We start from the raw sequence: 25,993 nt of genomic DNA on the forward strand, positions 1-25,993 counted from the left end.
TTTCACTAGTTGTCCAGAACTGGTGTGTAGGTGGACCTACAGTATACATGAACAGATATCATCTCTGAGTGGCAAGTTTGGACAAAAGGAGATACTGTCCGAGCGTAGCTTACACACATTTAACAGATACACGTGAAACAGCTGAAATGTCATCTAATTTTACTAAATATTGTGCCGTGGTCAAAAAACTGTTTGAACATCTTATGTATACAGGTGCACATTGAGATCTTAACTTGCGTTTTGGTGTACCTTATAGGCACCAAATATGAACTACAGTATGTCCGGTTGTATCAGTCTATAATCATCTATATCAGCATGAGAAACAAGGCCCAAGGTTTTAGATTTCTTTCTAAATTTACATTTTCTATAATCTTACCTCATAGCAATACTCATATTGGAATATTCAGACGCTCTAAGGTTACCAACAAAAGGTACAGTGGGTACACTAGAGTGATTGAATACAACATGGGCTTCTGCCAACACTATATAGAGGATGACACTCCATAGCACCTCTCCAGTAACACTCCACACCCAGACACTGCCATTAAGTCACCAAAGCAGAACATGAACACTAAATGAAACCATAGAACTTAATTTCTTGCATTGCCCAAGAGCAAGAGAGCAATTTCCTGGACCTCTAGGCTAAATGAACTCATACAGATAATTTGATTGAAACATATTGGCTTCTGGCATAGCTTATTGGAATGTTAGCCAGGGTTATTATAGTTCAAATAAAAAAAAAATCACATCAAAATGAAACAAAATATTAAAAAAAATAAAACTAAATAAAAACAATTTGCATTTACACTGATTGCATTCTTTCATCCTCCATCATATGGGTAGTTTGGTAGATAGACTATTTTCAAATGGCCGAAATGTATTTAGAGCTGTGGTCAATGTATGTTTTGTAATAATAATCAAAATCTACAAAGTAACTAAAGTTTTCAAATAATTGTATCATAGTGAAAATACAATATTTGCCTCCTCCTAGATGTAGTGGAGTACAAGTATTGGGAATAATCAAAGTAAAGTAAAAATACATCAAAATTGTACCTAGGCCTACAGCACTTGAGTAGCTATTATGTGCCACTGCTTAGTTACTTTCCACCCCGCTTGCTGATTTAGTAGTAGTCCAGTCCGATCGCAGCTTATTTGTAAACAGCCTGCAGGCTGCAGCTTCACCCACCCTTGGTTGGTCCTGCATATGCTACATTTACCATTTACTGGTTCGTATTTTTGATGAGTTGATCATTATTTAGCTTGAGCATTGGGCTTTCTCACCCATCAAGTTCTCAGCCACCCAAAATGTCCTGCTCGGTATCACCATTTTCATTTCTTGTATTGCTATCATTACATGTGGTCAATAAGTGAAGCTTTATCTCTCCACCACTCCTTGACTGCAGTGAGAGCACAGCCTGTCCTCTCTGGACAGCGAGCTTTACAGGCTATTCAAATGTATGGAGATGCAGATGTCAGAACAGACCAGCTCCATAAGAGATCTAGGGGTAATCAAGTGTGATCAATTGGCTAATTTTTGCCCTGTCCAGAGCCTGGGCAGATGCCTTTGTGCTGGTTCTGGACAATGGTGCATCGCATTTAGATAGATGGCTTGAAATGCTGCCATTGACCGTTTTTGCATGTCATTGCTTCTCACTTTCTTTGTCCAATGGTGGATAGTTTATTTATTTTATAATGGGATTCACACTATAATGTTAAGCCTGGTTTATACTTACAAAAATAGCAGATCTACAAGCTCACAATGCTTGTAAGGTCTGCTAATGTTGAAGCATAACATACTCTCCCCATGCCTGGCTTTAACTGTCCAATCTGGGATTTGAATTTAGCTCAATATCTCCATCCTGTGGACAAATATGGAACATGTGCAATAATTAAGGTAAAGGTAGGAATACCTTGACAGAGAAGAAAAATACAAAACAATGTTTATTAACAAAACACTATAAAACACGGAGGATAAATATGACACTTACTGCTCCTCAAGGCAGTTTCATTAATTTCTGTAGCTCAGTCTAAACTTCAACAGATTAAATGATAAACGTATTGCATCAGATTCCTGCCTGGGTCGTTTCAATATGCTTTCAAAACAAGTAACCTTTGGGAAGTTTTGAACAAAATTGCTTTGGTAACAATGTCAGGTATTCATTTAAAAAAAAAAAAATGTGTACAGTTAAGATATCTACAATATCACATTCCGAGCACAACTTCATGCAACATACTTCAAAATATAAAAATATAACCATACTAAAATCCCTAAAATTGGCATACAGACATTTTAATGATACCCAAAAGGTGCGTAACATTTCAAATACCTTTTGGTTATCGACTGTATTTAAAATGAAAATATTTTAAAAATGCACTCGGCACAAGAACTATAACAATGAAAGCACGTTTGTCTCGCTCATTAAAAAAAAAGCAGGGACATGCATTAAAACTAAGATTTGGGGGGACGTGGCCCCATATTGTGACCTGAGGTGAGCTGACATGTGTTCAGCAGAGCAGTGCTTCTCAAAGGCCTATTCCTCCAGGGTTGAACCGGTTCCATTCCCGTTTTCCCCGATTGTTTCAACTGGAAATTAATTGGTTCAGACATGGAACCAAAATGTATTTATTTTGGGAAGATGCAGATTCATGACTTATCCTTGATTACAATGGTTCTGCTTAAACTTGGTGGAAATGCGGGCTGGTTCGCTAGAAAGCACCAAGAATCGGTTCTAGAACCAAGGTTCTTTTGGTGGAAGATGGGCCAAAGTGGGGTCTGAGGAACCCCCAGCGGTCCTTGAGGGAGTTCCAGAGAACTGACAGGTAGTTAGGAGGAACCAAACCTTTACGAGTCTGTAACTCTGAGTGTGTGCAAATGGATACCAAATGGACCCATAACTCTCAAAGTTATGGGGGTCGGTGGCCTAATTAATGCATAGTTAGTAAACTGGGGGTCCTTGAAATTAAAACATTTGAGAAGCGCTGCAATAGTGACACAGTCAACCTACATAACAAAACGGACGACACTTCTGATTATCTCATCATAGGCACTTGGGTGATTTAACAGAACTGAGCTCCTTACTCAACCCTGCAATTCAAAAGGCATATTACACTGTACAAGAACACTCCAAATATATAATAATATGGATTTTTTTTTAAACATTGCCTGTCGCTCTACTCTGCAGGTGCAGGCTCGGGCTTGTTCTTCTTGTTGAGTACTTGGCGGAGGCTCTCTGACATCTGGTAGGGCCTTTCTGCAGAGCCGTCGTTCCTCTCAAGATCCTCCACTACAAAAATAAAGGGAAAAAAGGAAGTGATTAAATAAATCACATCAAACTAAAGCAAATAGATTAATTTTAAGGTGGATTTTACTTAAAACATATTAGATAATACAAAGTAAATGAAAAGGTCATTGAAAAAACACTGCTCCCTATACGCATTAGGACAAAGGGAGAATGCAGTAACAGAAACTTGATCAGCACTGCCTTATTTGATATTTTTGACTTTGTGGTAAATGCGAGGAGACCTCTAGGCATGCCATTGCCATGGTAGGCTCCTCTCCTTGCTAACAATGAGTGAGACGTGCATCTGCTGCATGGTGTCTGGAGGTTGCAACAAATCAGACCACTTGACATGGTCACTTTTCAAGGTTCAAATTTTAAAAACGAAAAAACGATTAAAACGATTTGCTACAAAAGTAGCAGTTAGATAAGCTCAAAACGCTTCAAGCTTTTGAAACTTGTGTGTGACGCAAGTACTTTTGTATGGTCAAGTAGGGCATTCATTTACAAAAAAACACCAAATGTTTAAATATGGAGATGAGGTTTCTGCCCGACAGCAACGATATATATAGTAAGACAAGATATCGTCAAACCCAACAACCTTTCACCCAAAGAACAGCTAAAGTTACCTTTGCTCAACTCCACACATTTAGATCAAAGAAAACAAAAACATTCAAATGTAAAAGGCAGTATCAGAGACACTGGGGAACTTTAATCAATAATAATTCACATATCACTGCCTGCATGCGAATATGATACGTGACCAGCATTATTAGTTGGAAAATGTTCAGCTTCATGCAGCAGAGACTTGCCGACTTCAGTTGACATTGATCATGTATTAAAACAGTCTGCAGTGTCAGGCACACACGTCATGGCATAGAGGTAACAAAGGCATTATAGAACAGTACAATAGTGATAAATCTTAATACTGCTTTTAGTCTCAAAAGGACAAATGTGTATTTACTAGACGTAAATTTAAAAGGTAGTGAATAGTAAACAAAAATCACACCCGTGTGAAGTGAGGGGCGCTAATATATTAAAGTCTAACTCATGTTGATTAGGTGATGTAAAACCAACGGTGCCAACACAAACATTAAATTGTCTTTATTGTTAAGGCATTTAATGTTTGTGTTAGGGACAAGATGACGTAAATTTTCCCTCAATGGCGTTTTTAAAACAAACTAAAAAATAGTGCATTGATGCTAGTAAAACATAGCCATCAGGGACGCAAGCAGTACAACACATGGATTTCAGCACATCAAGCATAAGCAAAAATAAGTGCTAACTATCAACCCACAATAACACTGTAAATTAGGCACATAAGTGACTTCAAGTTTGGCCAGTGGCAGTGGTAGGAACAAAATAAAAAATAAAATGCTTGTACTATTAGTTTACTCTTACTCTTCCCTTAAAGCTGCAATCCGTAAGATGTTTACACAGTATGTACTTCCTGAGATTTGAACTCAGGCCTCCAGTCCTGCCCAAGAGATGGAATGTCTACCTCCGAGCTAATACAGGACACCCCACCTCCAACCTCTGCAGATGTACTACCGTAGTTAGTATTAACGTACTCATTGTTGCCGTCAGGCAGAAACCTTGAAATATGGATTGCATGTCCATATTTCAACTTTGCATGTTCATATCAAACAAAAGTGACGCACAAAAGTAGTGAAAATAGCCGATCTACAAGCTCTTGTAGATCGGCTATTTTCACTATTCTTGTGTTTTTAAAGACCACTTTTGTAGAGGCTCGGGTTGTGTAGTTACCTTGCCATGATGCAACTCCAAATATGGACAAGAAATCAAAAATAATTGCTCCAGTGATTAGAAATTGATAATTCAAAATATGCTCCTCATTGACTTACATTGTACGCTGAAACAGCTCTCAAAGTCACTCTTTTAGTACGTAAACAAATTTCAGTTGATTCAGACAATATAGAGCATCACCATTTTTATAAAAATGTTAACTTCCTGTTGATTTTGCCACTTTTATTAGGAAGAAAACTCGGACTGGATCCGTGTATCTTCAAATAGTAAAATCAACAGGAAGTTAAATCATTTATAAAAAAAAGAACACTGTTTTGGACATACAAGGTTTCCACATTTGGCCATTGCAGATTGTTCAAAATAACATCTTATTTATTTATGGATTGCAACTTTAACTTATAATCATTCAAGGTACAAATCTACTCTTATCCAGCTAAAGTCATTAGCAGAAAACGATCCACAGAGGACACTAATATAAAGGTCATCATTAGTACTTGTCAAAGGGAACTTTCTTGAGGTCACTGACCAGGCCGTTCCTCCTTTTGAGTTCAACTGCGTTTGGATTTAAACAAACTAACGTATGCTCATCAAAGGTCAGCACATCAACAACTAATTTGTCACATTTCTGACCTCCCTCCAGCAAGGGCGAAATCCAAAAGAGCCCTCCCTCCTGACCGCCATCGATATGACACTTCACTCAAACTCTTCTCAGATATATTTTTTTGTTGAAGATATGAAAGACATGGATGACATACTCTAAGTCAGTGATTCTCAACGTGGGGGACCCCCAGGTTCTCAACGTGGGGTGCAGTGTCAAAATAGACCCTTACGGATCTGGCTGTAACTGAGGATGAGTGTAGAATGAGGTTCCAGACATTCAAAAACAACTGTATCAAATGGGGGGGTGGGGGACGGTCCGTGGCGTAATGCATATAGTCTGTCGGGTGGAAACCTCATATCTCCCAAAATTGTTACTTTTCAGGATTAAAATGCAAAAACAGCAGATCCACAAGCTCGATCTGCTACTTTTGATTCTTTTGTGCAACGCTGTAGTGTGATCAAGTAGGGCGTTACTTTGCGTAAAAACACAAAAAGTAAAAATATGGAGACAAGAGGTTTTCTGCCCGACAGCAGCGGTATCAAACCGGGTTGTCCTGCTGCGTTGAAATTAAAAAAGGGCTTTGAGGTGGACGGGCTAAACAGAGTCGTCCTGCTGCGTCAGAGCGGGCTGCTCTTCCAGCTGGACGTGTTCGTCCTCCTCTGGCTGGGCTTGAGGCGAAGCAGAAGACAACTGGTCCTCTGTCTTCACCTCGCCTTTGTCCTCCCAGAGGATCTCATGCAGGGTTGAAGACATGTAATATGGCCTCTCGGCTGAGCCGTCATTGCGCTCCAGGTCCTCGCCTTGTTAGTGTGTGTATGTGTGTGTTTTTTAGGGTTAAGGGTATGTAGCGGAAAGAGATGAATTGAGGGAGGTGGGAAGGAAAGAGAAGAGAAGAGAAGAGAAAGGAAGAGAAAGTCAGAACCACAAGCCAAAAGGTACCCACATGCATTACACTCCCAGTACCAGCAATTAAAAAGGTTAGAAAGAGGAAATTGGGTGATTTTAGAGACGTTTTAATCAGTGGTTCTCAAAGGGATGTCCAGGGACCCCCAGGAGTCATTGCCAGGACCGGCTTCATGCAAAGGGTATTAGGGGCGGCAGGCATGGCCACCAACCTCTGGGGTCGTAGCCCCGGGCACCACAACGGGTTTACCCTGGTGCTTGAGGGAGTTCCAGGTGGTCCCCAGAGAAACAATTAATAGTTAGAGTTACAGGCCCATAAGGGTTCATTTGGTTCCTAGTGTGCAATTGGGTCCATTTGTACACTCCAGAGTTTTGGGGGTCCGTGTGGACTATTGAAACATCAAACTGGGGGTCCTTGAAATTGAAAGTTTAAGAACCATTGCTTTATATATACTGCATGTATTTGCTTCATAAAGACCTGGAATACTTGGAGCCAGTCAGGTTCTTTTAACTGCAATGATGGAGTGCTATTTGCTAGCATGATACTAAAAAACTATTAGTCCAATGATTTATGAAAGAAACTAAAACAAAATTATCTTTTTTTAGGCTTGAAAGGAGAGCTGTGAGTGAATGGAAAAGTTACAAAGTAGTAAATTAAGTCAAATCTGTTACTTTTAGTTACAGAAAGGAAATGGTCACAACAGCAATGGAGGAGTCATGTGCAGTCAGGTCAGTGAAAGGTGTGAAGATTTGGGGATTTGTGTAATTTCAGATCAGTCCATCATTACTCACAGCTCCCCTATGTAGCCTATAAATTGCTTTTCGGAGTTACTTGGATACTGTCGGGCAGAAACCTCTTATCTCCATATTGGGGTTTTTCGTAAATGAATGTGATACTTAATTGATCATACTACAGCGTCACACAAAAGTATCAGAAATAGCGGATCTACAACCTCAAAACGCAAGTTTGTAGAAATGTTTTGGACATACGAGGTTTCTACCCGACAGACATTGGGCCTCATGCGCCAATAAGTTCCTAACTTTTCCTCTTACATTTCTTCCTAAGTGAATTCCTAAGAGAAGTCCAGTCAGATTCATGAAACGTTCTTAAGTAGGCAGAATTGTTCGTAAGCATGTTCTTATGATGATGAATCCAAATCCTTGTAACTTGAAGGGGTGTGCCAGTTCATTCAAATTATCATAGGTAGACGCCCCACATATCCTAATTAGCATCCTAATTACCATAGGGAACCGCCCCACCAATCCCATATAAGGCATTGGGAATTCACTTTCCTACCTGTGTTCACCCAGGTGGGTGTAGTTTTGCATGACTCCATGGCCTTGCCTGCAGTCACACCTGTGTGTGATTGCAGCTCACAGGACCTCACACATAGAAATAAAGTTGAGTGAAGTCAAGAATACCTAAACTAAAGTCTAAATATGGTGGAACACCAGACTCCAAACATTAAAAATCAATAATACTGTGGAGGTACTGAAGTGAACAGAAATTTTCACATTTTCAATATTTTCAATATTCATGTTCAATATTTTATTATTTATCTCACAATAGTCAACTGGGGGGGGGGTGATGGCGGGGGGGAATGGGGGATGGTTATGTGGTGGGTATGGTGCGTTTGTTTGGGTTGGGTTGTGAACTCTAAACCAGTGGTTCTCAAACATTTTCATGTCAAGGACCCCCAAATTGACATGCATTCTGCAGACCCCCATATGAAAATATTTTCTGCTAGGGTAATGTTTTGAAGATTTATCAAAATGTTTTGAAAATAGCCGATCTACAAGCTCAAAATGGGCAGTAATGGGACGCGTTTGTGAGCTTGTAGATTGGCTATTTTCAAAGTATAAAATATTCCATATTTTGCTGTGGACTGCCTGGAACTTCCTCAAGGACCCCTTGAGGTCCTCAGACCAAACTTTGAGCATCATGCAGATGGCGCTGTTTTCCCTTTATGTTTTCAGATTGCACTTAAGAACGAAAAAGGCACCCTAAGAGTGCTCCACAGTGTGCGTAGATTCTGTTCTTACCTACGAACAAATCACAGCTAAGAAAAGATTGAGGGATCCCAAAACCTTCTTAAAAACTTCCTAAGTGGGTCTAAGAACAAATTTCCTCTTAAGAACTTCTTAACGGTTGGCGCATGAGGCCCAATATACCCTGTTGGACTAAATGTTCTTAGCAACCTGCTAGGAACTGAGCACTATACCAGCTAACAGCTAACTTTTGAGCCTGAATTTCATACGTATACATAATGTGTCTAAAATCACTGAACTTACCCTGAAGATAAGTCACACATTTGTGAGTTCAGTAACACCATGCAATTTAGAATTAGTAGCAGCCCAACACCATAAGCAATTTAAAAGTGTTGAAAAGGTGTGGATTTGTGTGTGCATTTGATTCAGTCCGTCACGGAGCATTGCATTTTCTTATGCTGTTGAATGGTCATCATAAAACCACCATTCCTTTCCCACATTAACTCTGGACATTCACAATGTTGCATTTGTGTGTTTGTAGATAAATGGTTGGCACTTGCACTACCAATGTGAATAAAATATTCAGGTGTTACATTATATGCGTGTGTATACTGTATATATATATTTTAAACAAAACAAAAGAAATCTAGTATAATAAGTACTTACAGAAGCAGAGGAAGAGTGTGTCCACACACATGGCGTAAACACTGAAAAAGCCGTGGGCAATGAGGTAGGAGCCGACCACCACCGTCTACAATAGAGGACAAAGAAGAAAATAATATACATTTAGGCCAAATATACACTTTGTTGCACAACTATGATAAATGAGATGCCGTGCAACACGCTTTCATGTCACTTATTGACACTGAACTTGAAATTAGCCCTTAGATAGGAGCAAAGACATTTGAGTGGTTAAAAGCATGTCGAAAACAGCCCAAATAAAAATAAATCATCCTTATATAGGTTTAAAACGTTCAATTCACCTGACTAAAACTATTTTTCTTCTAGCCTAGACGGACACATTCATCAGTCTCGCCTGTTCTGAGCCACCTGAATATCAAAGTGAAATCTTGACCATCCATCACACCTACCAGGATGGGGACCCAGTAATAGTGGAGATTTGGGGCTGTGTCCTCAAAGGCCTTCACTCTCCCCGAGAAGAAGAAGAAAGCAAAGATTCCTGGGGCAGCAAAATGGAAGACATGTCACAAAACAGAACGCTCTATTAGAGAAGGTTATACATCTAACCAAAGTGTACAGTCGAAAGATGGGTGAGTAATGTGATGGACCAATCAACAGCCGACTTACCCACGAGCCCTACGATGAGGAGTTTGCCCAAAAATAAGAGGAAATCTGTCACTTTGTCCAGGACAGCTACCCTGTGACATCAAACAGAGTGACAATTAATTAACTGTGGGGAAACGAAATCGGTGAGGGGGGTGGCGTCTCTACTCTACCACAATGTTATGCTGCGTTTACACCTTAGAGTATATATTAATAGACAGGGGCACTGGAAGGTATTTATACCAGAGGGGGCTGAAGGGTGGGAGGGAAATTGCGGCAGAGCGTAGCGTAGCCGCGCGAAATTCCGGGTCTTATTCGGGTATAATTGGCCTAATAATTACTTATTTATTACCTAGCACTGCAGCATCATGTACACGAGAGACTTGAAAACATTTTCATGAAGCAAAGATTTGAGTTAAAAATGATATACATCTATATAAATAAATAAAACGATTTATTAATTGCAATATATCCTGGATTGGATTCCTAAATTAAACATTTAAGGAACACACATGCACTCACACACACACACACACACACACACACACACACACACACTCACCTGATCATGTTCCTCATGAGGAGGAAAAAGGCATTTTTGGCAGAAGTGCAAAAGTTTTTTCCATAAATCGCCACCTAGGGACAAAAGACACTTGTTACATTTGAATGCATGTTCGAATTCTGAGTATAAGTAATGATAAAAGTGTCCAACACACACCATAATGTAGGCATTTCTGTTGAGGAACTTGATAAATTTCTCCAGACACCAGAAGCAGCACTTTAGACAGCAGAGACAGAACTTGGCACATTTATTCTGGGCTCCTGTGAGGGATCACACAACAAGGGCAAAGAATTAACAATTTAGGTGACGCAAGTCCAAAATGGCTGCTGTGTGAACACGGTGTTAGCATGCAAGCTGTACCATCAAGACGATAGAGTGATTTTTACTTGTGTGCAGTATCGCGTAAATAAGTAAAAACAAAGGTAACACACCTTGGAGTTTGTGGTCCAGGTACTCCAGTAAAACCCTGATGATCTGAACGATGGACAGGATGAGAGAGCCGAAAGCCAGAGTTCCTGTGTGGTACCTGTCGCAAACACACAGATTATACATATTGTATGGCGAACACATGTTTGAGTGAACATTTCCTCAAACTGAGTAAAGTTCTAAAAACCCAACAAACTATACAACGAACTACACACATGCAGTGCTCATGTTAAGTTGCACCGAATGGTTAGCTAAAAGGTCAAACTCTAATGTTAAATGTAAACACACACCTGAGAGCTCTCCCCAGGGAAGAGAAGATAGGGAAGGCAGGCATGTCGTCCGGTTTGACGAAGGCCCAGTAGTACGAGGCGAACGCCCCCGCCAGGGTCATCTGTCCCAGGGCCGTGACGAAGTTGGCGCACCAGAAGAAGAGGAAGACGTTGTAGAACTGCAGGCCGATCAGGTACTTGTGGTAAACCGTCTCACCTCCGTAGAAGGCAAACAGGCACTCAGCGTCGGGGCATTCTGTCTTCATCTCAGATGTGGTGAAGTTCTGAATACAGAACAGAGTACAATCGAGTGTCAATGATTGAATATGGACAAAAGTGAAACAAACATCTGAAAAATAAAGACATTTGGGGGAAAGATTTTCAAGATTTATGTAAACTATTTATTGGCAATATTGCCTATGACATGTGGACAAGTGACTTATTGTTGGTATCAGCCGAGCAAAGAGGACATGATCTATCCCCTTTATAACATGTTAAAACATCTAAGACTTAGATACCCAAGCTGTGCTACTCATGTGTCCGAGTAGTCGTTAAACTGCTTGCCTTTGTGCAGGTTCAGATTCTGGGTTCGATGCTCAGCTGATACCAACAATATGCCACTCTGACCTACTTAACACTGGTATGGTCATTTAAGATGCCTTTTTTCACACAGAGTGCAATCATGTATTGTACTTTAACAAAGAGCATTAAACATAAGGTAACTTACAGCTGGCTCACACGTTTTCCTGGAGTGCTCACATAAGGTTTCATTAAACACCTTATAGATGGGCTCGTTGGAGGTGGACAGGAAGCTAATCATCAATCTGTCAAGGACAATGACTACCATGACTTTGAAAGACTCAACATTTCCCCACTGAGTGGCGTGTAGAATATTAGGAATGACTCCATTAAATAGACCAGATTGGGTAAAAGCAAAAATCGGCAAATTCACTTACGATACCTGTTCATCTTTAAAAGCTGAGAGGGAGACAGTGTAGGCATGAAAGACGGTAGGTAAGGTCAGAGAGAGCGAGAGAGAGAGAGTGTAGGAGAGACAGACGGTAAGCACACAGACAATGTAGGAGAAGTAGATAGTGGAAAGCAGAGAAGGAGGCAGATGGTGGGAAAGCACCATATCTGTGCAATTTTCCAATACAGTCAATATAGTTTATAGTCAACAGCCATCCATTGTAACATGAAGGATACACAGCAGTGACTGCCCAGTAGGCAATGACCATGGCCAGGAGTACAAAGGTGAACAGCGGGTAAAACAGGGAAGACATCACGTGCGCAACAGCTCTGAAAAACAAAACAACAACAGAGGTTTAGTGGGCTGGTTGAGTGCAAATTGGGCTCAGTAAGAGTGTAAATCTCTGCCAGTAGGCATGCCCTACCTCACTCCCTCTTTGTGTGCGTGCGCGTGTGTGTGTGTGTGTGTGTGTGTGTGTGTGTGTGTGTAAGGGTCAGGCAAAAGGATCATAAAGGATGCCAACTGTTATGCCTTGTGTTAGTTCTACCCAATCCCTCCCGACACATAGGCGGGGATAGTAGAGGCCAGTGCCAGTCAAATGCGCGAAATATCAATTACTCCATTAAATGAGATTAAAGAAAGACGAGGTCCCTCGTTTTGGCACAGGCGGGTCGAGGAGAGAAGAACGAGGTTCTTGGCATTAATTCGGTTAAGAGTACAGAAGTCCTGACTTCATTCCCACTACACCTGGGTCACAGTCAGTTATTTTTTTGTATTGGAAATCCTTTAGGCAAATCTTAGATCGCATCATATAAGAACTGTGTTCAGAAAATAAACAAATCAGCCCTGCAATTTTGTCAGGTATATGACTCGTCTATTCACAATAAAATAGATAGTTGTCTGTGATTGATTTGAAGAATATTCAGGAGAAAAGAAATATGAATGGCCTGGTAGATAGAAATTAGCGGTGGATAGAACACAGACAGACAAAGACACCGGATTGTGATACTCTCTCTCCGCCCTCCCAGCGGAGATTAAAAAACCAATGCTGAATACAAATGAGTGATTTTCGGCATTCAAATCAAACCCAAACATAATCCATCATCATTACGCGTTCCATTTTAGTGACATCATCTCTGGCTGCGCCGTTAACTTGACATTTCAATCCATTATGATGACTCATTCATTCAAAATCTGTCCTCATTTGACATTTTTTCCCCCCATCGAGTGTCTGCAGCCACCCCCAGCTTTGCGCCATTATTCTAAAAGAAAAAAAAGTCTGATAGCAAATCTAACCTGCTGGCCTCTTTGATGAGAGCGATGGCAATGAGGATCCTCTTCCTGAGGAAGATCAGCAACAGGATGATTATGACTTCAACGATGGCTAGGATGATCACTGAAAGAGAGAGAGAGACAGAGTAGAGAAAGCATTCAATTCACTGGGGCAGCTCTTGTTGACAGTAATTTAATCAATTAAAGTGATGATCAAATGCTACTCTCTCATTGTGTTTTTAAACAAATAAGGCTATGGGTACCTGGTGGTAATCCATACAGATTAACACATGTGCTGTACAGTATATGAGTGATTGAACAGGGTGTACTGTCTGTACTCACTGAAGGCCAGCCAGGTCTGTCTGATCTGCAGGTAGACGGCAAAGTCTGTCTGGAAGCCCAGGTCCTGCAGCGTGACATCTGAGCCAGGCTCTCCCTTTAGGGAAGCATACTCCATGTAACAGTGGAAGATACCTGTGACACACACCATCACCACCAGAGGGAGACACAAGCCAATCAAACAAAAGCGATTTCCATGGAAGAGGAAGAGAAAGTCACAACTTGATTTTTAGCGCTCTCCTTTCACCCTATACCCATCCAGGTCAAAGGTTCCCAAAAGTAATTTAATTGTAACTTTAGAAATGTGCAGATACCCTGATACACTTACACCCTGTTGGCTTGTTTACTGTCATATTAAGCTAATCTTCTGGGGACACCCCCCAACCGTCAATTTGGGAACCACTGTTCCAGGTAACAGATAACAGAGTCACACCACATGATACCAGACAGGTTTTAGGTTGTGTACAAGCTGTCCTGGTACATTAAGTCCAATCAACTCCTGTTACCATGCATGTAGTATATCGTTGCTGTCGGGCAGAAACCTCCTATCACCATGTTTTAACTTTTTGTGTTTTTTTCGTGAATTAATGTGATCATACTAAAGCGTGACGCTAGCAAAAGTAGCAGATCATATTTTGCCATTTTGAATTTGAATCCTGAAAAGTAAGTTTTGGACGATATACTTTTCAACTACTTTGAAAAAAGTATACTTTTGATAGGCCTACTACTTTAATTCAAAAGTAGCAAGTCTAGGACATATGCGGTTTCCACCCGACAAAGACGATATGCTAGCCTGGGTGCAACACGAGTTGGTGTCAGCTAACCCGCACCTCACTTCGCCATCGTTGATCAACAATTTTTTTTAAATGTCCTTACCGTAGCCGATGACCAGTATCACCATGACGATAATCACCCACACCATGATTCCTGCCAGGAAGCGAAGCAGGACGATGAAGAGGAGGCTGGTGAGCATGGCGATCACCAGCCCTCTGGGAGGGAAACCACAAATGAAGAGGTAACATCATTTCACACTTTACTGACAAATTGTAGTTTGTAGGTTTTTTTTTGCTGTTAAACATTTTGTGCCCAAGACGTCTGTGGACGGCTTGGGTATTACCGCACGTGCATAGCCCAAGACGTCTGTGGACGTCTTTGAAAAAAAAATATATATATATATATATTTTTTTTCTATTAAAAAAAATCAAAACTAATTTTTCTTTCTTTTTTTAATACATGGTGCCAAAGTTTGTGTTTTCGCCATTGAGAATGCATTTGGCGTTTAAATTAAATAACTCAGAAACTATAAAACATTTCAAAGTAAAAAGTTCCAGCATGTGTCTCCACAGTCAGCTGAATTATAAAAAATGTGAATGGATTTTCTAGGTGAAAGTGATTTTGGGCAGTTTTGCGTGGGCTCTCAATGTGTTAAACAGGAGCAGTGTGAGTGATTTGCCAGTAGAGAATTTAGGATGTGTTGGATGTTTCTTACATGAGGATCCAGTACCAGGACTTTGTATAATCCTCAAAGATCTTCATGACCACCTGACGAGCCTCAATGACCACAGTTGCATTCCTGTGTGGGGAAAAGTAAGCCGGTGATATTATTAAGTGAGAGAGGAAGAGGCTTCCGTTATGATACCTCAACACAGTGATTAAGACCTGCTCAACTGGATTGCACCCGTTGAGCTACCGTTTACACTGTCTATGTTGGGGCAGGTTGGGGCAGGATGCATTTTAGACATTTTAAAACAAACGGATCTAAGAAATGCCTTGAATAAAAATTATTATTATTATTAATAAGCAGTGACAATTATAGCTGATCTACAAGCTCGCAATGCACGTTGTGCGCTTGTAGATCTGCTATTTTCACTAGTTTGGGTCCTGGGCAAAATTGTACTCCATGCCCTCAGTGCCCATTTACTTGACTGATTACTTAGAAGAAGTGAGCGACACCCACAGCCACAAAACTAGAGGTAGACCTAAAATTTCACCTGTCAGCAGGTCAGAGGGAGAGGAGGTGACCAATTACTGTTTTAGATTCTTGTTCATGACTATATGTGTGTGAGTGCATGGGACCCGAATGGAAACAAGACCGCAAGGTCTTTCTTCAGAAATCCTTTTGGACCAAAATGCCTGACTGTACCTTGTGCTGTTTGCATTTTTCTTTTGTCTAATAAAATATTCAATCAATCAAAAAAGCCAGTTAAAGTTACTTCAAACTAATGCTACTGATACAGTTAAAGTTGCATTGCTCTTTGAATAAACAGCTCTGGGATTTTGCTGGGTCAAATAAATGTGATTGGGGTTTTGCTTTCAAGTTTTAAAAGCAGTCACGTCTTGATGTTCGTGATTACAATTTAGAGTGGAGACTAAATCTTTGGTTCCTTCTCTAATCTTTTTAATATACTAGAAAATGTCTATACTGTACTGCCATGCATGATTCCCAAACTTTTCAGGTCGACACCCAAAAGAGAGGGAAGGTGAAGTTACCCATATTTGTTTTGTAAGTGGGTGGCACCAGATCATTGTTTACACTACCTCTAGTTTTGTGGCTGTGGGTGTCGCTCACTTCTTTTAAGTAATCAGTCAAGTAAATGGGCACTGAGGGCATGGAGTACAATTTTGAATGTCAGACCCATTTTCAATTGTTTTTGTCTTCTACCCGGAGCCAGCCAATGCTATCCAGATGCTCTGCATATAGGTGGGTCATTGGTCCCAGGCCTAGAAGAAGTCGAATTAGTTTGTTTTGGGAGATTTGGCTGGGCACTGCTAAACTGGCACAAATATTCCATTATGAGTCTTGAAAATCGAGACTTGACTTGGACTTGGAAAAACATAAAAGGTTCCATAAGAATATTTTGTACAAAGACAATTTAAGTTAAAGGACCACTTAAAGGACCACTTCACCACTTTTCAACCTATCTTCATATAATTGGTCCTTATTGGTCCTAAATGATAAAACGCCACAATTTCTTTCTACGCGGCATGTGTCTCATAGGAGGACTGTGGGCAGTTCAGAAACCCGTCCACCAGTGACATCATCAATGGGGAATCCAAGCTAATAGAAACTGCAGGCTTTCTATTCCTGAAAAGTTGCAATGCGATAATGGAAACCATCGTTCTCACGATAATAAAAATCTAAAGATTCTAAAAAATAAAATCTTGTTTAAAAAAATCTGCCTAACGATGATGTCACTGGTGGACGGGTTTCTGAACTGCCCACAGCCCTCCTATGAGACACCGACTGAGTAGGAAAAAATTTGTGGTATTTTATCATGATCATTACTAGGACCAATTATATGAAGATAGTTTGAAAAGTGGACCTTTAAAGGCCATTTAAGATATTGTTTAATGAAATAATGACATAATGGAGGTGAACTCACTTCACTCCATCCACAAGGTCCTTAGCATCTCTCATCCCGGATCCATCATCAAACTTGGTTTCATTCCCCACCGTGATCACTCCTCCCTTCCCGCCCAGGGCCGGGAAGCATCGGCGAGTGACTGAAGTGACACAGGACAAACATTTGTTTTAACAGATATATATATATATATATATATATAACCATATATTTAAAAAAAAGGTAGGATAAGGGTTAAATAGCTCTATATTCTGATAGTACTCATTTCTATAGTGTGTTTGTTCAGTAACAGGAGTCTCCCTGTCTCTCCAGCTCTTTAGTGAACAGAAAATGCATTTTCAGGCAGAGATAGTTATTTTATCCAATAAGTGAAATTGGAAGTGATGACACAAGGAAATGAGCAGACAAATTTGGAACTGGAATGGAATACTATCAAATTAAAGCTGATAAATGGGTACTCTCTCCTGACTGGTTGAGACTGAACAAAACAAATCAGAATATAGTGATACTTAACGCAAAAAAACTAAAATGTTTTGTTTTAACCAAAGAAATATCACTTACCCTACCTTTAAGCATTATGAAGTAAGCAAGGTGAAATGAGACATGGGTAGTATACACAGAATAACAATGACAGTGTCAGGAAAGAATATTTTACCCAACTGTCCAGACTACAGGTCTTCACAGGTCCAATTTGACCAACCCACACCGAAAAAGAAATGGAGCGGACACTGAATAGAGTGACCCGCTGCTATTATTAGAATTCTAAGGTCCAAGCCGAAAAGCACAGAGGTGTCGGGACCGGGGTCCGAACGGAACCGCCCATTATAATAAATACGACGTCCGTTACCCGTACAAAACCCGAGTACCCGAAATGACGGGTGTGTGTTACGCGCAGGTGGTGAAAAACAACCATGCCATTTTCGGTTTCGCCAGCCACCCACCCACACATATAGCTCCGTAAGGGAGTGGTTGCACCACTCAAAAATAAGGGGCGCCCACTGGCTTAGTGGTCCAGGCGCATGAGGGTTTTAGTCATTATCCGAGCACCGAGACACATGGGCCACTCCGAACCTACCCGGGAGTCACTTCTAGTAAACGGAACCGGGACCCGCTGCGGGTCGGTTCGGACCCCGGGTATTTTCGGATCTCGGATAAGCCCGAAGACTAGTCTAGATAGACATTCTGTGAATAAGATAGAAGGGAAGGTTTGATATTTCACTTACAGGGCTTGCTAGGCGTCAGCATGGCAGGACATAGACCTTCCTTCAAGATCTGTGGCACACCTTTCTGTGGGATCTGCCGGGGGAGAGAAAAATAAGTCGTTATATGTGCACAGATATTCTGGACATTTCAGTAAGTGTGTGTGTGTGTGTGTGTGTGTGTGTGTGTGTGTGTGTGTGTGTGTGTGTGTGTGTGTGTGTGTGTGTGTTTTAAGTTTGACCTCCCAGGCACACAGTGCTCAGTTATGTTGCCTTTTACCAGCCCTTTACTACTTACTTGGTCTCCCGTTTCTTTCTATACAAAATCTCTGCCGGAAATGGCAGATCTAGATCAGATCGGCTATTTATGAAGATTGCTCTCCCCAGAATAGGGCGTGTCAGAGTTCAAGTGGTTAATACAAGTGTCAAATTTGCTTCTGCACAGGTCCTGGTTCAGTCACAACAGTCACTACAACTTCCTGCATTTCCAGCGCTCTACTCACCATCGACCAAGTAACCCCCTCTTTGCAGAAGTTCTTGTAATATTCAAAGTCCTGCTTGTTAACGGAGGCCTTAAACAACGTCATGAACTTATCAGGGCATTTCTCCACACATATCTGAGGAGGAAACAATCATTTCAATGCCAGTTAAAACAAGACCAATACATAAAACCGTATGTGTGATTTATTTCTGTTATTCCATCCACACAAAGTAGAGAGTGAAGACCTCACCTGGGTGGTTGGACACTGGAACTCTAGGAGCACCATGGGGCTGGCACACTTCATAATGTTGAAGTAGAACAATAGAGGCTTCTTCCTGTTTAGGACACACAAAATATTTATTCATGTCCACATACACAGAAGTACAAGAATGTACAAAGGACATAAACACTGCCAATGCAGTCAGGAAAACAGTTACAGAGTGCCTAGACAGCAGAACATTGTTACATACAGTACAGTACCCTTGACATATTGGTCAGACACAGCAGACATCAATCATGGATAAAAGGAGACAATGCCTCCTCCAAAATGAGCAGCTTCCTATAATAGCCGATCAAATTAACTGAGCAGTACCGTGGCAACTGTTTGCCCCTCCTTTTGGAGAGGCATGCCATGTTAAGGCCCTGCAGAACCAACTTGTGCACATGCCCTTGTCTACCGAAGATAAAAACTAAAGGTTTACATCTGTAGCCTAGCTGTGAGAATACAGACACATAATAAATGTCTAGTGTAGGGTCACAGTCAGTGCTTTGATTAGAAAGACAACTTACTCCTGTGGAGTGCCAGCATGCCCACAGAACTGCCCTCTGCTATCTGTGGGGTAGATCACCTTCCTGGGGTCACCCTGGGACCATGCTAGGACGATGGAGAGGGGGACAGACAAAGAGAAAGAGAGAGAGATAATAGCAAAGCTTTATTTAGCACTTTTCTAAGCACTCAAAGTTTTAGATTAATACAAAAATAAATTACAAAAATTATAGTACATCTTCAATCAATTAAAGCTGTGTGCCAATTCTACACTATACTAATACTGTACTGTATAAACTATACTAAACTTTATTCATCATATACAACATTTCCCACTAGGCTTTTGGTCCCAATATGAAATGACACAGGACAACCACAGATGTAATCAAGCTGTGACTTATACAATCGGTTGTTTTTATAGTTCTCTAGAGAAAACCTTACCGATGCTGAGAGTTGTTTATACAAATAGTGTCCGCACAATGAATCATGCTTCCATAGTTGGAGGGGGGGGGGGGGGGTTGATATATGCATTGTAGAGTTACAGCAAGTTATTACCACCAAGATGCCATTTCGAGCATCTTAGTTCTTCCTCAAGAGTTGATTGGTTTCCTCTTAACTGCACAGTTAATAACCCTCCCGATATGCATTGCATTGTGGGACAAAATGTTCATCAAGTCTACACTTAAAGTAAGTGAACGCACTAATCAGAACAAGGTTAGTATTGGGAAACACTAAGTAACAATGCCGTTTCCTTACCAAGTATTCCAACGCCAACATAAGCCACGATGGCAAGAATGAAGAGTATGCAGCACACAATATCAGTGCAGCCCCTGGAACACAGAGAACAGGATGGTGATGAAATTTCATATTAACCAAACATAGAAGTACAGTGTGACAGCTCAGAGCAATACCAAACCAAACCGCCAACAACTCACCTGTTATGTAGCGGGCCCTTGAAGGTGGGATCATATCTCCTTGGTTCACCTACAAACACACAAACAAACAGAATTATCTTTTAAGCTTTAAGCATGCACCTTGCACCGTGCCAGACCATGAGTCAGTGAGGAGAGCTCAGTGTGTATCAAACTGTTTTACACAGCAGCAGATTTTAAGGGTTGATGAAGGGTGCTATTCAACCTCTGGCCTCACATTCTCCCCTATAGGCAGAAGTAGACACGCCTAGAAACCTGATAAATTCCACCCTGGTGACTCGAAAACCTCTGGCATGCAAAATGAACTCGCCAAGGCCACAAGAGGGGGTAATATAACTGCCACAAAACTGACAAAACTATGTAATAGTTTTACAGTTTAAAAATGATTAATTGGAAAACATTAGGGATGCTACAATATGTCAAGACCATGGTTGTGTCAGATGATATAGACTTATAACCAAAGGGATGGTTATCCCATAGTTGATACCTGACGAAGACCTGTAAGGGTTGAAACGTTGTTGCTTAATAAAGTTTTACTTGGGAGCTGATACAGTGTGCGGACAACCCTTCTTTTTCATAGACTTATAACCACACACTGCTTTCAAAGTATACGCTTGTGCTAATATGTATATTTGTATTTCTGATTTGAATACAAGTAATGCATGATGGAGAGTGAAATAACAAATCTGTGAATCATTCGGGGGGAAGTAACACTTCCCTCAGTAACAAAGCCCACTGTCTGACAATAGTACCATCAACAAACCCATGCCAACTTGCAAAGTGGAACATCAATAATTAAATTTGCTGTGTGTGCATGCGCATGCGTTTTGGGGGAACTATTGTTTTCCACTTTTTCCAAGTACATCTCAATCAAGACTCTAAACGGATTCAAAAGGAGGTGAATTCAGTCTATCAGCAAGCTTCATGTTCTCTGTTCTGATACGATTCAGTCTCATACTGTACGTTCAGACGAACGCAGGCTATCTATTCTAAAGCAAGAGTGTTATTAGTGACTGAGGAGGAAAGATACAATAAGACGGTAAATACCACCCAGCGCTACAGCATCCTGAATCCATGAAATCCACGTCCTCGGACACCCGAACCACCAGGTCTAGACCGAGGAGTATAATATTCTCAGTGGCGTCGGCTCGGCTCATTAATAATGTAGGTGCTCAGGATACTAATGCTGCTGCATGCATTTACCCGACAAAGCCCTCTCCACCAAACACAGCTTCCAATTAGGGGAAATAATGAGTGCTGGGTAATGTGGTGTAGAGCCAGACTCAATAATGAGCTTGTGTTTTCTTTGAGGCATTGGCGTTGGTATCGGCAGTTAGACTCGGAACCTCTTTCAACCCAATGTCCTCAATATGGTCATATCAAGATTTTTTTTGAATGGGGCTAAATAAAATACATTTTAGTTTGCGTTATAATTCTTATAATATTTTGTGCCTATAAATTAAATGTTCTCAAATAGAAATCATAACTTTGACAAAATGTGGGTCAAAACATCGGTAATCGGTAGCCTCAAGGACTCTCTAAGATGGGGATCAGTCCCAAAAATCAAGCACTGGGCAGGCTATAATGTGGTGTTGACTGTTGAATAAGAATTATCACACGCAGGCACCCTTTACAGTATGGCAAAAAACACACTGTAGTTGAACTAAGCCAGGTTTACCAAGCAACGAGATAAGGGTTGTTCTACCATTTACAACACAGCCCAGTGACTAACTCAGGGTGGGACTAGGAACTGTAGACTTAATACATTTCATGATGAATATGAACTTGTCGTATAATTAAAATATATCCATGTGTATAAACTGCATTAAGTCACAGACAAAAACAAAGGTATGTAGAAAGAATCTAGACATCTCAATCTCAATGGAGCACAACACTTTCAGTGTATGGGGTTGTACGCATTACGCACATGTGAAAAGGCATGGGGCTGTATGTGTGCAAAGGGCTACAATAAAGAAAGGCCTGAAGGATGCTGACATGTGTCCATTATGTTTGTACAGTGGGAACACAAATCAGCCTGTGAATTTGAATGACAGTTGATCCCCTATTCCATAGCCTGTATGGACGGTTGATGTGGTGTGTTAATTCACTGATAGAGTAGGGGGAAAAAATCACACCCGTGTGAAATGAGGGGCGCTCTTGTCATCGTACATCAATTCATGTTGTGATTGCCTGTGATTGGTTAATTCTGGCCAATCAGAATGCCTGTTGCCTGTGATTGGTTAGCCTATTTGCTCGTTTACATATGAAGTAAATTTTCCCTTCAATGTCGTTTAATGTTTAATTTACGTCATAAAAAGCGGACATCTGACGCCATTTCTCCGTTCACCGTCAATGGCAAAACTTGACGTGCGGGGACAAAATTTTGCGGACATTTGACGGGAATTCTCTTACCGTGGTCAATGGCAAATCTTGAGACGTGTGGGTACAAAAGCTGTTAATAGAAAGGGCTAGCCCCACTTAAAATGGAATGGAATCCTGCACTTACAGCACCTGTCCCCCCCGTAGGTGTGCATGAGGACTTGATTCTGTGATTCTGTGTGTTAATTCACAAAAATTACTAAATTGGCATTGACAAATTTGAAAAGTATTCAGGAATTGAGTTCCTTGGCATGCCGGCTGCTTGCACAAGAAATATGATTTCTCTTCAGCCTTGTACTTTGCGAGATTAGCACTGGACAGACATGTACACACCATAAAACAATAATCTCTGTCTGTCCTACTTACAGAGATAAAAAAGGTATGAACTATGTTTACATTATCCCTCAGAAAATGCATAATGATTTCATCCTCAAAACCCCACCACCAATCACTGTGATTGGCTGAGACGTGGAGGGGGATCGAGTGCTCATTTTGGTTCACCTGATAACCTATTCTGTGAATCACAGCCTGCCAAATGACAAAGCACTCTCATCATCCACATGCAAGGCCATTGGCTGCTCGCTGCAGACACTCGCTCACCTAGCGGCTCGCTTGGGCACACACATGAGGAGCCCTAGCTCTGGTCCATAGCTCTAATGCGTTGCATTTAGAGCTATGTTACTCTCAACTTCCGCCGCTCGCATGAATGCAGACCAGCCTCTCCTCTTTAGCGTAAATAAATAGAACGTTTTTGCTACTCACCAAAACAAAGACGGGTTGTGTCATTAGAAAGCCTACTTTCCTTAGTGGAAGCACTGTGAGCCCCCCACCACACGTATAAACGGTACTTTTTGGCCAGAAAGGGATTTTGTTTTCACCGGAGGAAAAATATTCTCTATGAGGCAATTCTCTGGGTAATATCAGTAGAGGGCGCATTGGAGTAACAAAGTATTTGTTTCCCGGTGGAAACAAAATCCCCTTTTGGCTGTTTATACGTGTGGTGGGGGGCTCAGAGTGCTTCCACTAAGGAAAGTAGGCTTTCTAATGACACAACCCGCCTTTGTTTTGGTGAGTAGCAAAAACGTTATTTTTATTTACGCTAAAGACGAGAGGCTGGTCTGCATTCATGCAAAGTTGAGAGTAACATAGCTCTAAATGCAACGCATTAGAGCTATGGACCAGAGCTAGAGGAGCCCCTGCCTCATTAGCACACCTGCCTTATTTTCTAATGATTAGAAAAGCAATGCATTTGTTAAAGCAGGGGTTCCCAACCACTGGTACGAGATGGAGTACCACTGGTTGTACTTGAGCCCCCCTCTGGTGGTACACAGAAGAGTCGCCCCAAAAGGAGAAAAAGACAAAAGTGGAATGAAATATTTATATGACTACAGGTAGTTCTTCTGACCAAGCAATTGATTGAAATAGGCTATCCAGCCGGCATGACAGCACACCTAGGCGTTAATAGAAATATCATCAGTTGTGCTGATTAGTGATTAGACAGATTTGTCAGAGCAACGGCACTATTGGCTTAGGAATGGAACAAAAAGGGTACGGTCCTGTATTTTAACATGTGTTATTATGGTGGTACTTGGAGAGCCAAATATTTTCTGAGGTGGTACTTCAGTATAAAATGGTTGGGAACCAATGTGTTAGATAGAGGACCACTTCACAAATTTTCAACCTACGGTATCTTCATATGCTGTCATGAAATTGGTCCTCACTAACTAGAGTTCTCAACAGGCCCGAACATCAAGGCCCAGCCCTACCTGGGCCCTCATCAAACCCTGTACACTCAAGACACTGCCCCTGCTGCCACACTAGAGTTCTCATCAGGTCCAAAAATTAAGGCCCAGCCCTGGGCCCTCATCAAACCCTGTACACTCAAGACACTGCACCCGCTGGCCGCTGCCACCCTTAGATCTCCATATATGGAGCTCAGCTGACCTGTTCTGACATTCCATATGTTGATCTGACCACATCAAACCCTAAAAGTAAACTGGACTCAAAAAAGTGGACTCAAAAACAGCCAACCTTGTGACTTTGAGCTTGTATCTGCTATTTTGGCTAAAGTTTTCTCCAGAATATGGATGCTGGGGTTCAAGTGGTTACAAGCTTGCACTTATTGATTGATTGAAAATTGTATTAAGTTTGTAGAATGGAGTGAGCCAAAATGAGCGCTCCCCAAAACTGAGTGGAAAAAACAAAAGCTACAAATGCTGAGTCAGTGTATGCTGATAAGTTTGCACCTGCCATTGTAGTCGTGTACAAATATTATGTATATTAATATTCTTTTCTGTGACTTAATCACATTCCAAACACGGGTGTATGAACAAATAAATAACATATCAAATTCAGATGTATTTGTTGTTCTACAATTCGCACAATCGCAGCCTATGCAAGCTGAAAGCTCTCACACTATCAAGTCAGTCTACCCTGCCTGTACAGCTACTATGTCGCACTGTTTCACCGCTAGTTTCACCCGAAACTCTGCAGTGAGAAAGTAAAGCTCGACTTGAGTAAGGTGCAGTTTCTACGCTTCAAATAAAACAACAAGGCGTCAGGTAAGTCAACATGAAAGTGCAGTCAGTCCGTATGAAGCTGAAGCAGTCAGACCGTCGGTAGTTGATAGTTACCATGCTTCCCGTAATAACCTTCCTCCTCCGGCATCTTCAGATTCCTTTCTAGGTCACAATGTGAATGTTGACGCGAACAGTTGGAGGGTAAAATAACCGTCGAGTCTTCCTCCTATTCACACGCCCTTCCTTCTTTTGTTGTCTTCAGCTTAGTCTACTGGTACTAGTGTCCAGTGTCCACTCATTTAGTAGGCTGTCTCTATCTATCTCTGACCAAGTGAATTAGGGTGGAGGGAGCCCACAGGTAAAACCTGCTCAACCAGTCCGTGAATGGCGGTGGTAGTGCGCGCACCCAGTGCAAATCTCCTCCACCTGTGTATGTGACTGTGTGTGTGTGTGTGTGTGTGTGTCTGACTGTCTGTCTCTCTTTGTCTCTCTCTCTCTCTCTCTCCCTCCCTCTCTCTCTCTCTCTCTCTCTCTGTCTCTCGATCTCCAAATTCAAATTCAAAGGGGTTTATTGGCATATCATCTCTCTCTCTCTCTCTCTCCACCTCGCTCTGGTCCATAGCTCTAATACAAAGGGCATTAGGGCTATGGACCAGAGCTACCTCCTACCCCCTCTGTGGTGGAAAAGGTACTCT

The 25,993-nt window shown here is 41.3% G+C and overlaps 1 protein-coding gene across 2 annotated transcripts in view; it reads right to left on the minus strand.

The window, feature by feature from the left end:
- Nucleotides 1-1,923: 1,923 nt before the first annotated feature.
- LOC306936673 (choline transporter-like protein 2) overlaps nt 1,924-25,993 on the minus strand; it is a 36,732-nt gene continuing 12,662 nt past the window's right edge. The window contains exons 1-22 of one of the 2 annotated variants that reach the window (XM_079520266.1): nt 25,413-25,757; nt 20,404-20,452; nt 20,225-20,298; nt 19,492-19,576; nt 18,953-19,037; nt 18,725-18,838; nt 18,246-18,318; nt 17,044-17,164; nt 15,150-15,233; nt 14,537-14,649; nt 13,664-13,795; nt 13,346-13,445; nt 12,286-12,378; nt 11,807-11,891; nt 11,101-11,363; nt 10,816-10,910; nt 10,541-10,644; nt 10,385-10,458; nt 9,847-9,917; nt 9,630-9,718; nt 9,205-9,289; nt 1,924-3,284 (exon numbers count right to left, since the gene is read on the minus strand). In XM_079520266.1, the coding sequence (XP_079376392.1) occupies nt 3,172-3,284; nt 9,205-9,289; nt 9,630-9,718; nt 9,847-9,917; nt 10,385-10,458; nt 10,541-10,644; nt 10,816-10,910; nt 11,101-11,363; nt 11,807-11,891; nt 12,286-12,378; nt 13,346-13,445; nt 13,664-13,795; nt 14,537-14,649; nt 15,150-15,233; nt 17,044-17,164; nt 18,246-18,318; nt 18,725-18,838; nt 18,953-19,037; nt 19,492-19,576; nt 20,225-20,298; nt 20,404-20,452; nt 25,413-25,446 (2,136 nt within the window). In that variant the 5' untranslated portion in view covers nt 25,447-25,757 and the 3' untranslated portion in view covers nt 1,924-3,171. Of the gene's footprint in view, nt 3,285-9,204; nt 9,290-9,629; nt 9,719-9,846; nt 9,918-10,384; nt 10,459-10,540; nt 10,645-10,815; nt 10,911-11,100; nt 11,364-11,806; nt 11,892-12,285; nt 12,379-13,345; nt 13,446-13,663; nt 13,796-14,536; nt 14,650-15,149; nt 15,234-17,043; nt 17,165-18,245; nt 18,319-18,724; nt 18,839-18,952; nt 19,038-19,491; nt 19,577-20,224; nt 20,299-20,403; nt 20,453-25,412; nt 25,758-25,993 lie in introns of those variants that run through there. The other variant, XM_079520267.1, reaches the window with a different exon arrangement.

Source organism: Electrona antarctica, assembly GCF_951216825.1.
Source record: "Electrona antarctica genome assembly, chromosome: 14".
NCBI lineage: Eukaryota > Metazoa > Chordata > Actinopteri > Myctophiformes > Myctophidae > Electrona > Electrona antarctica.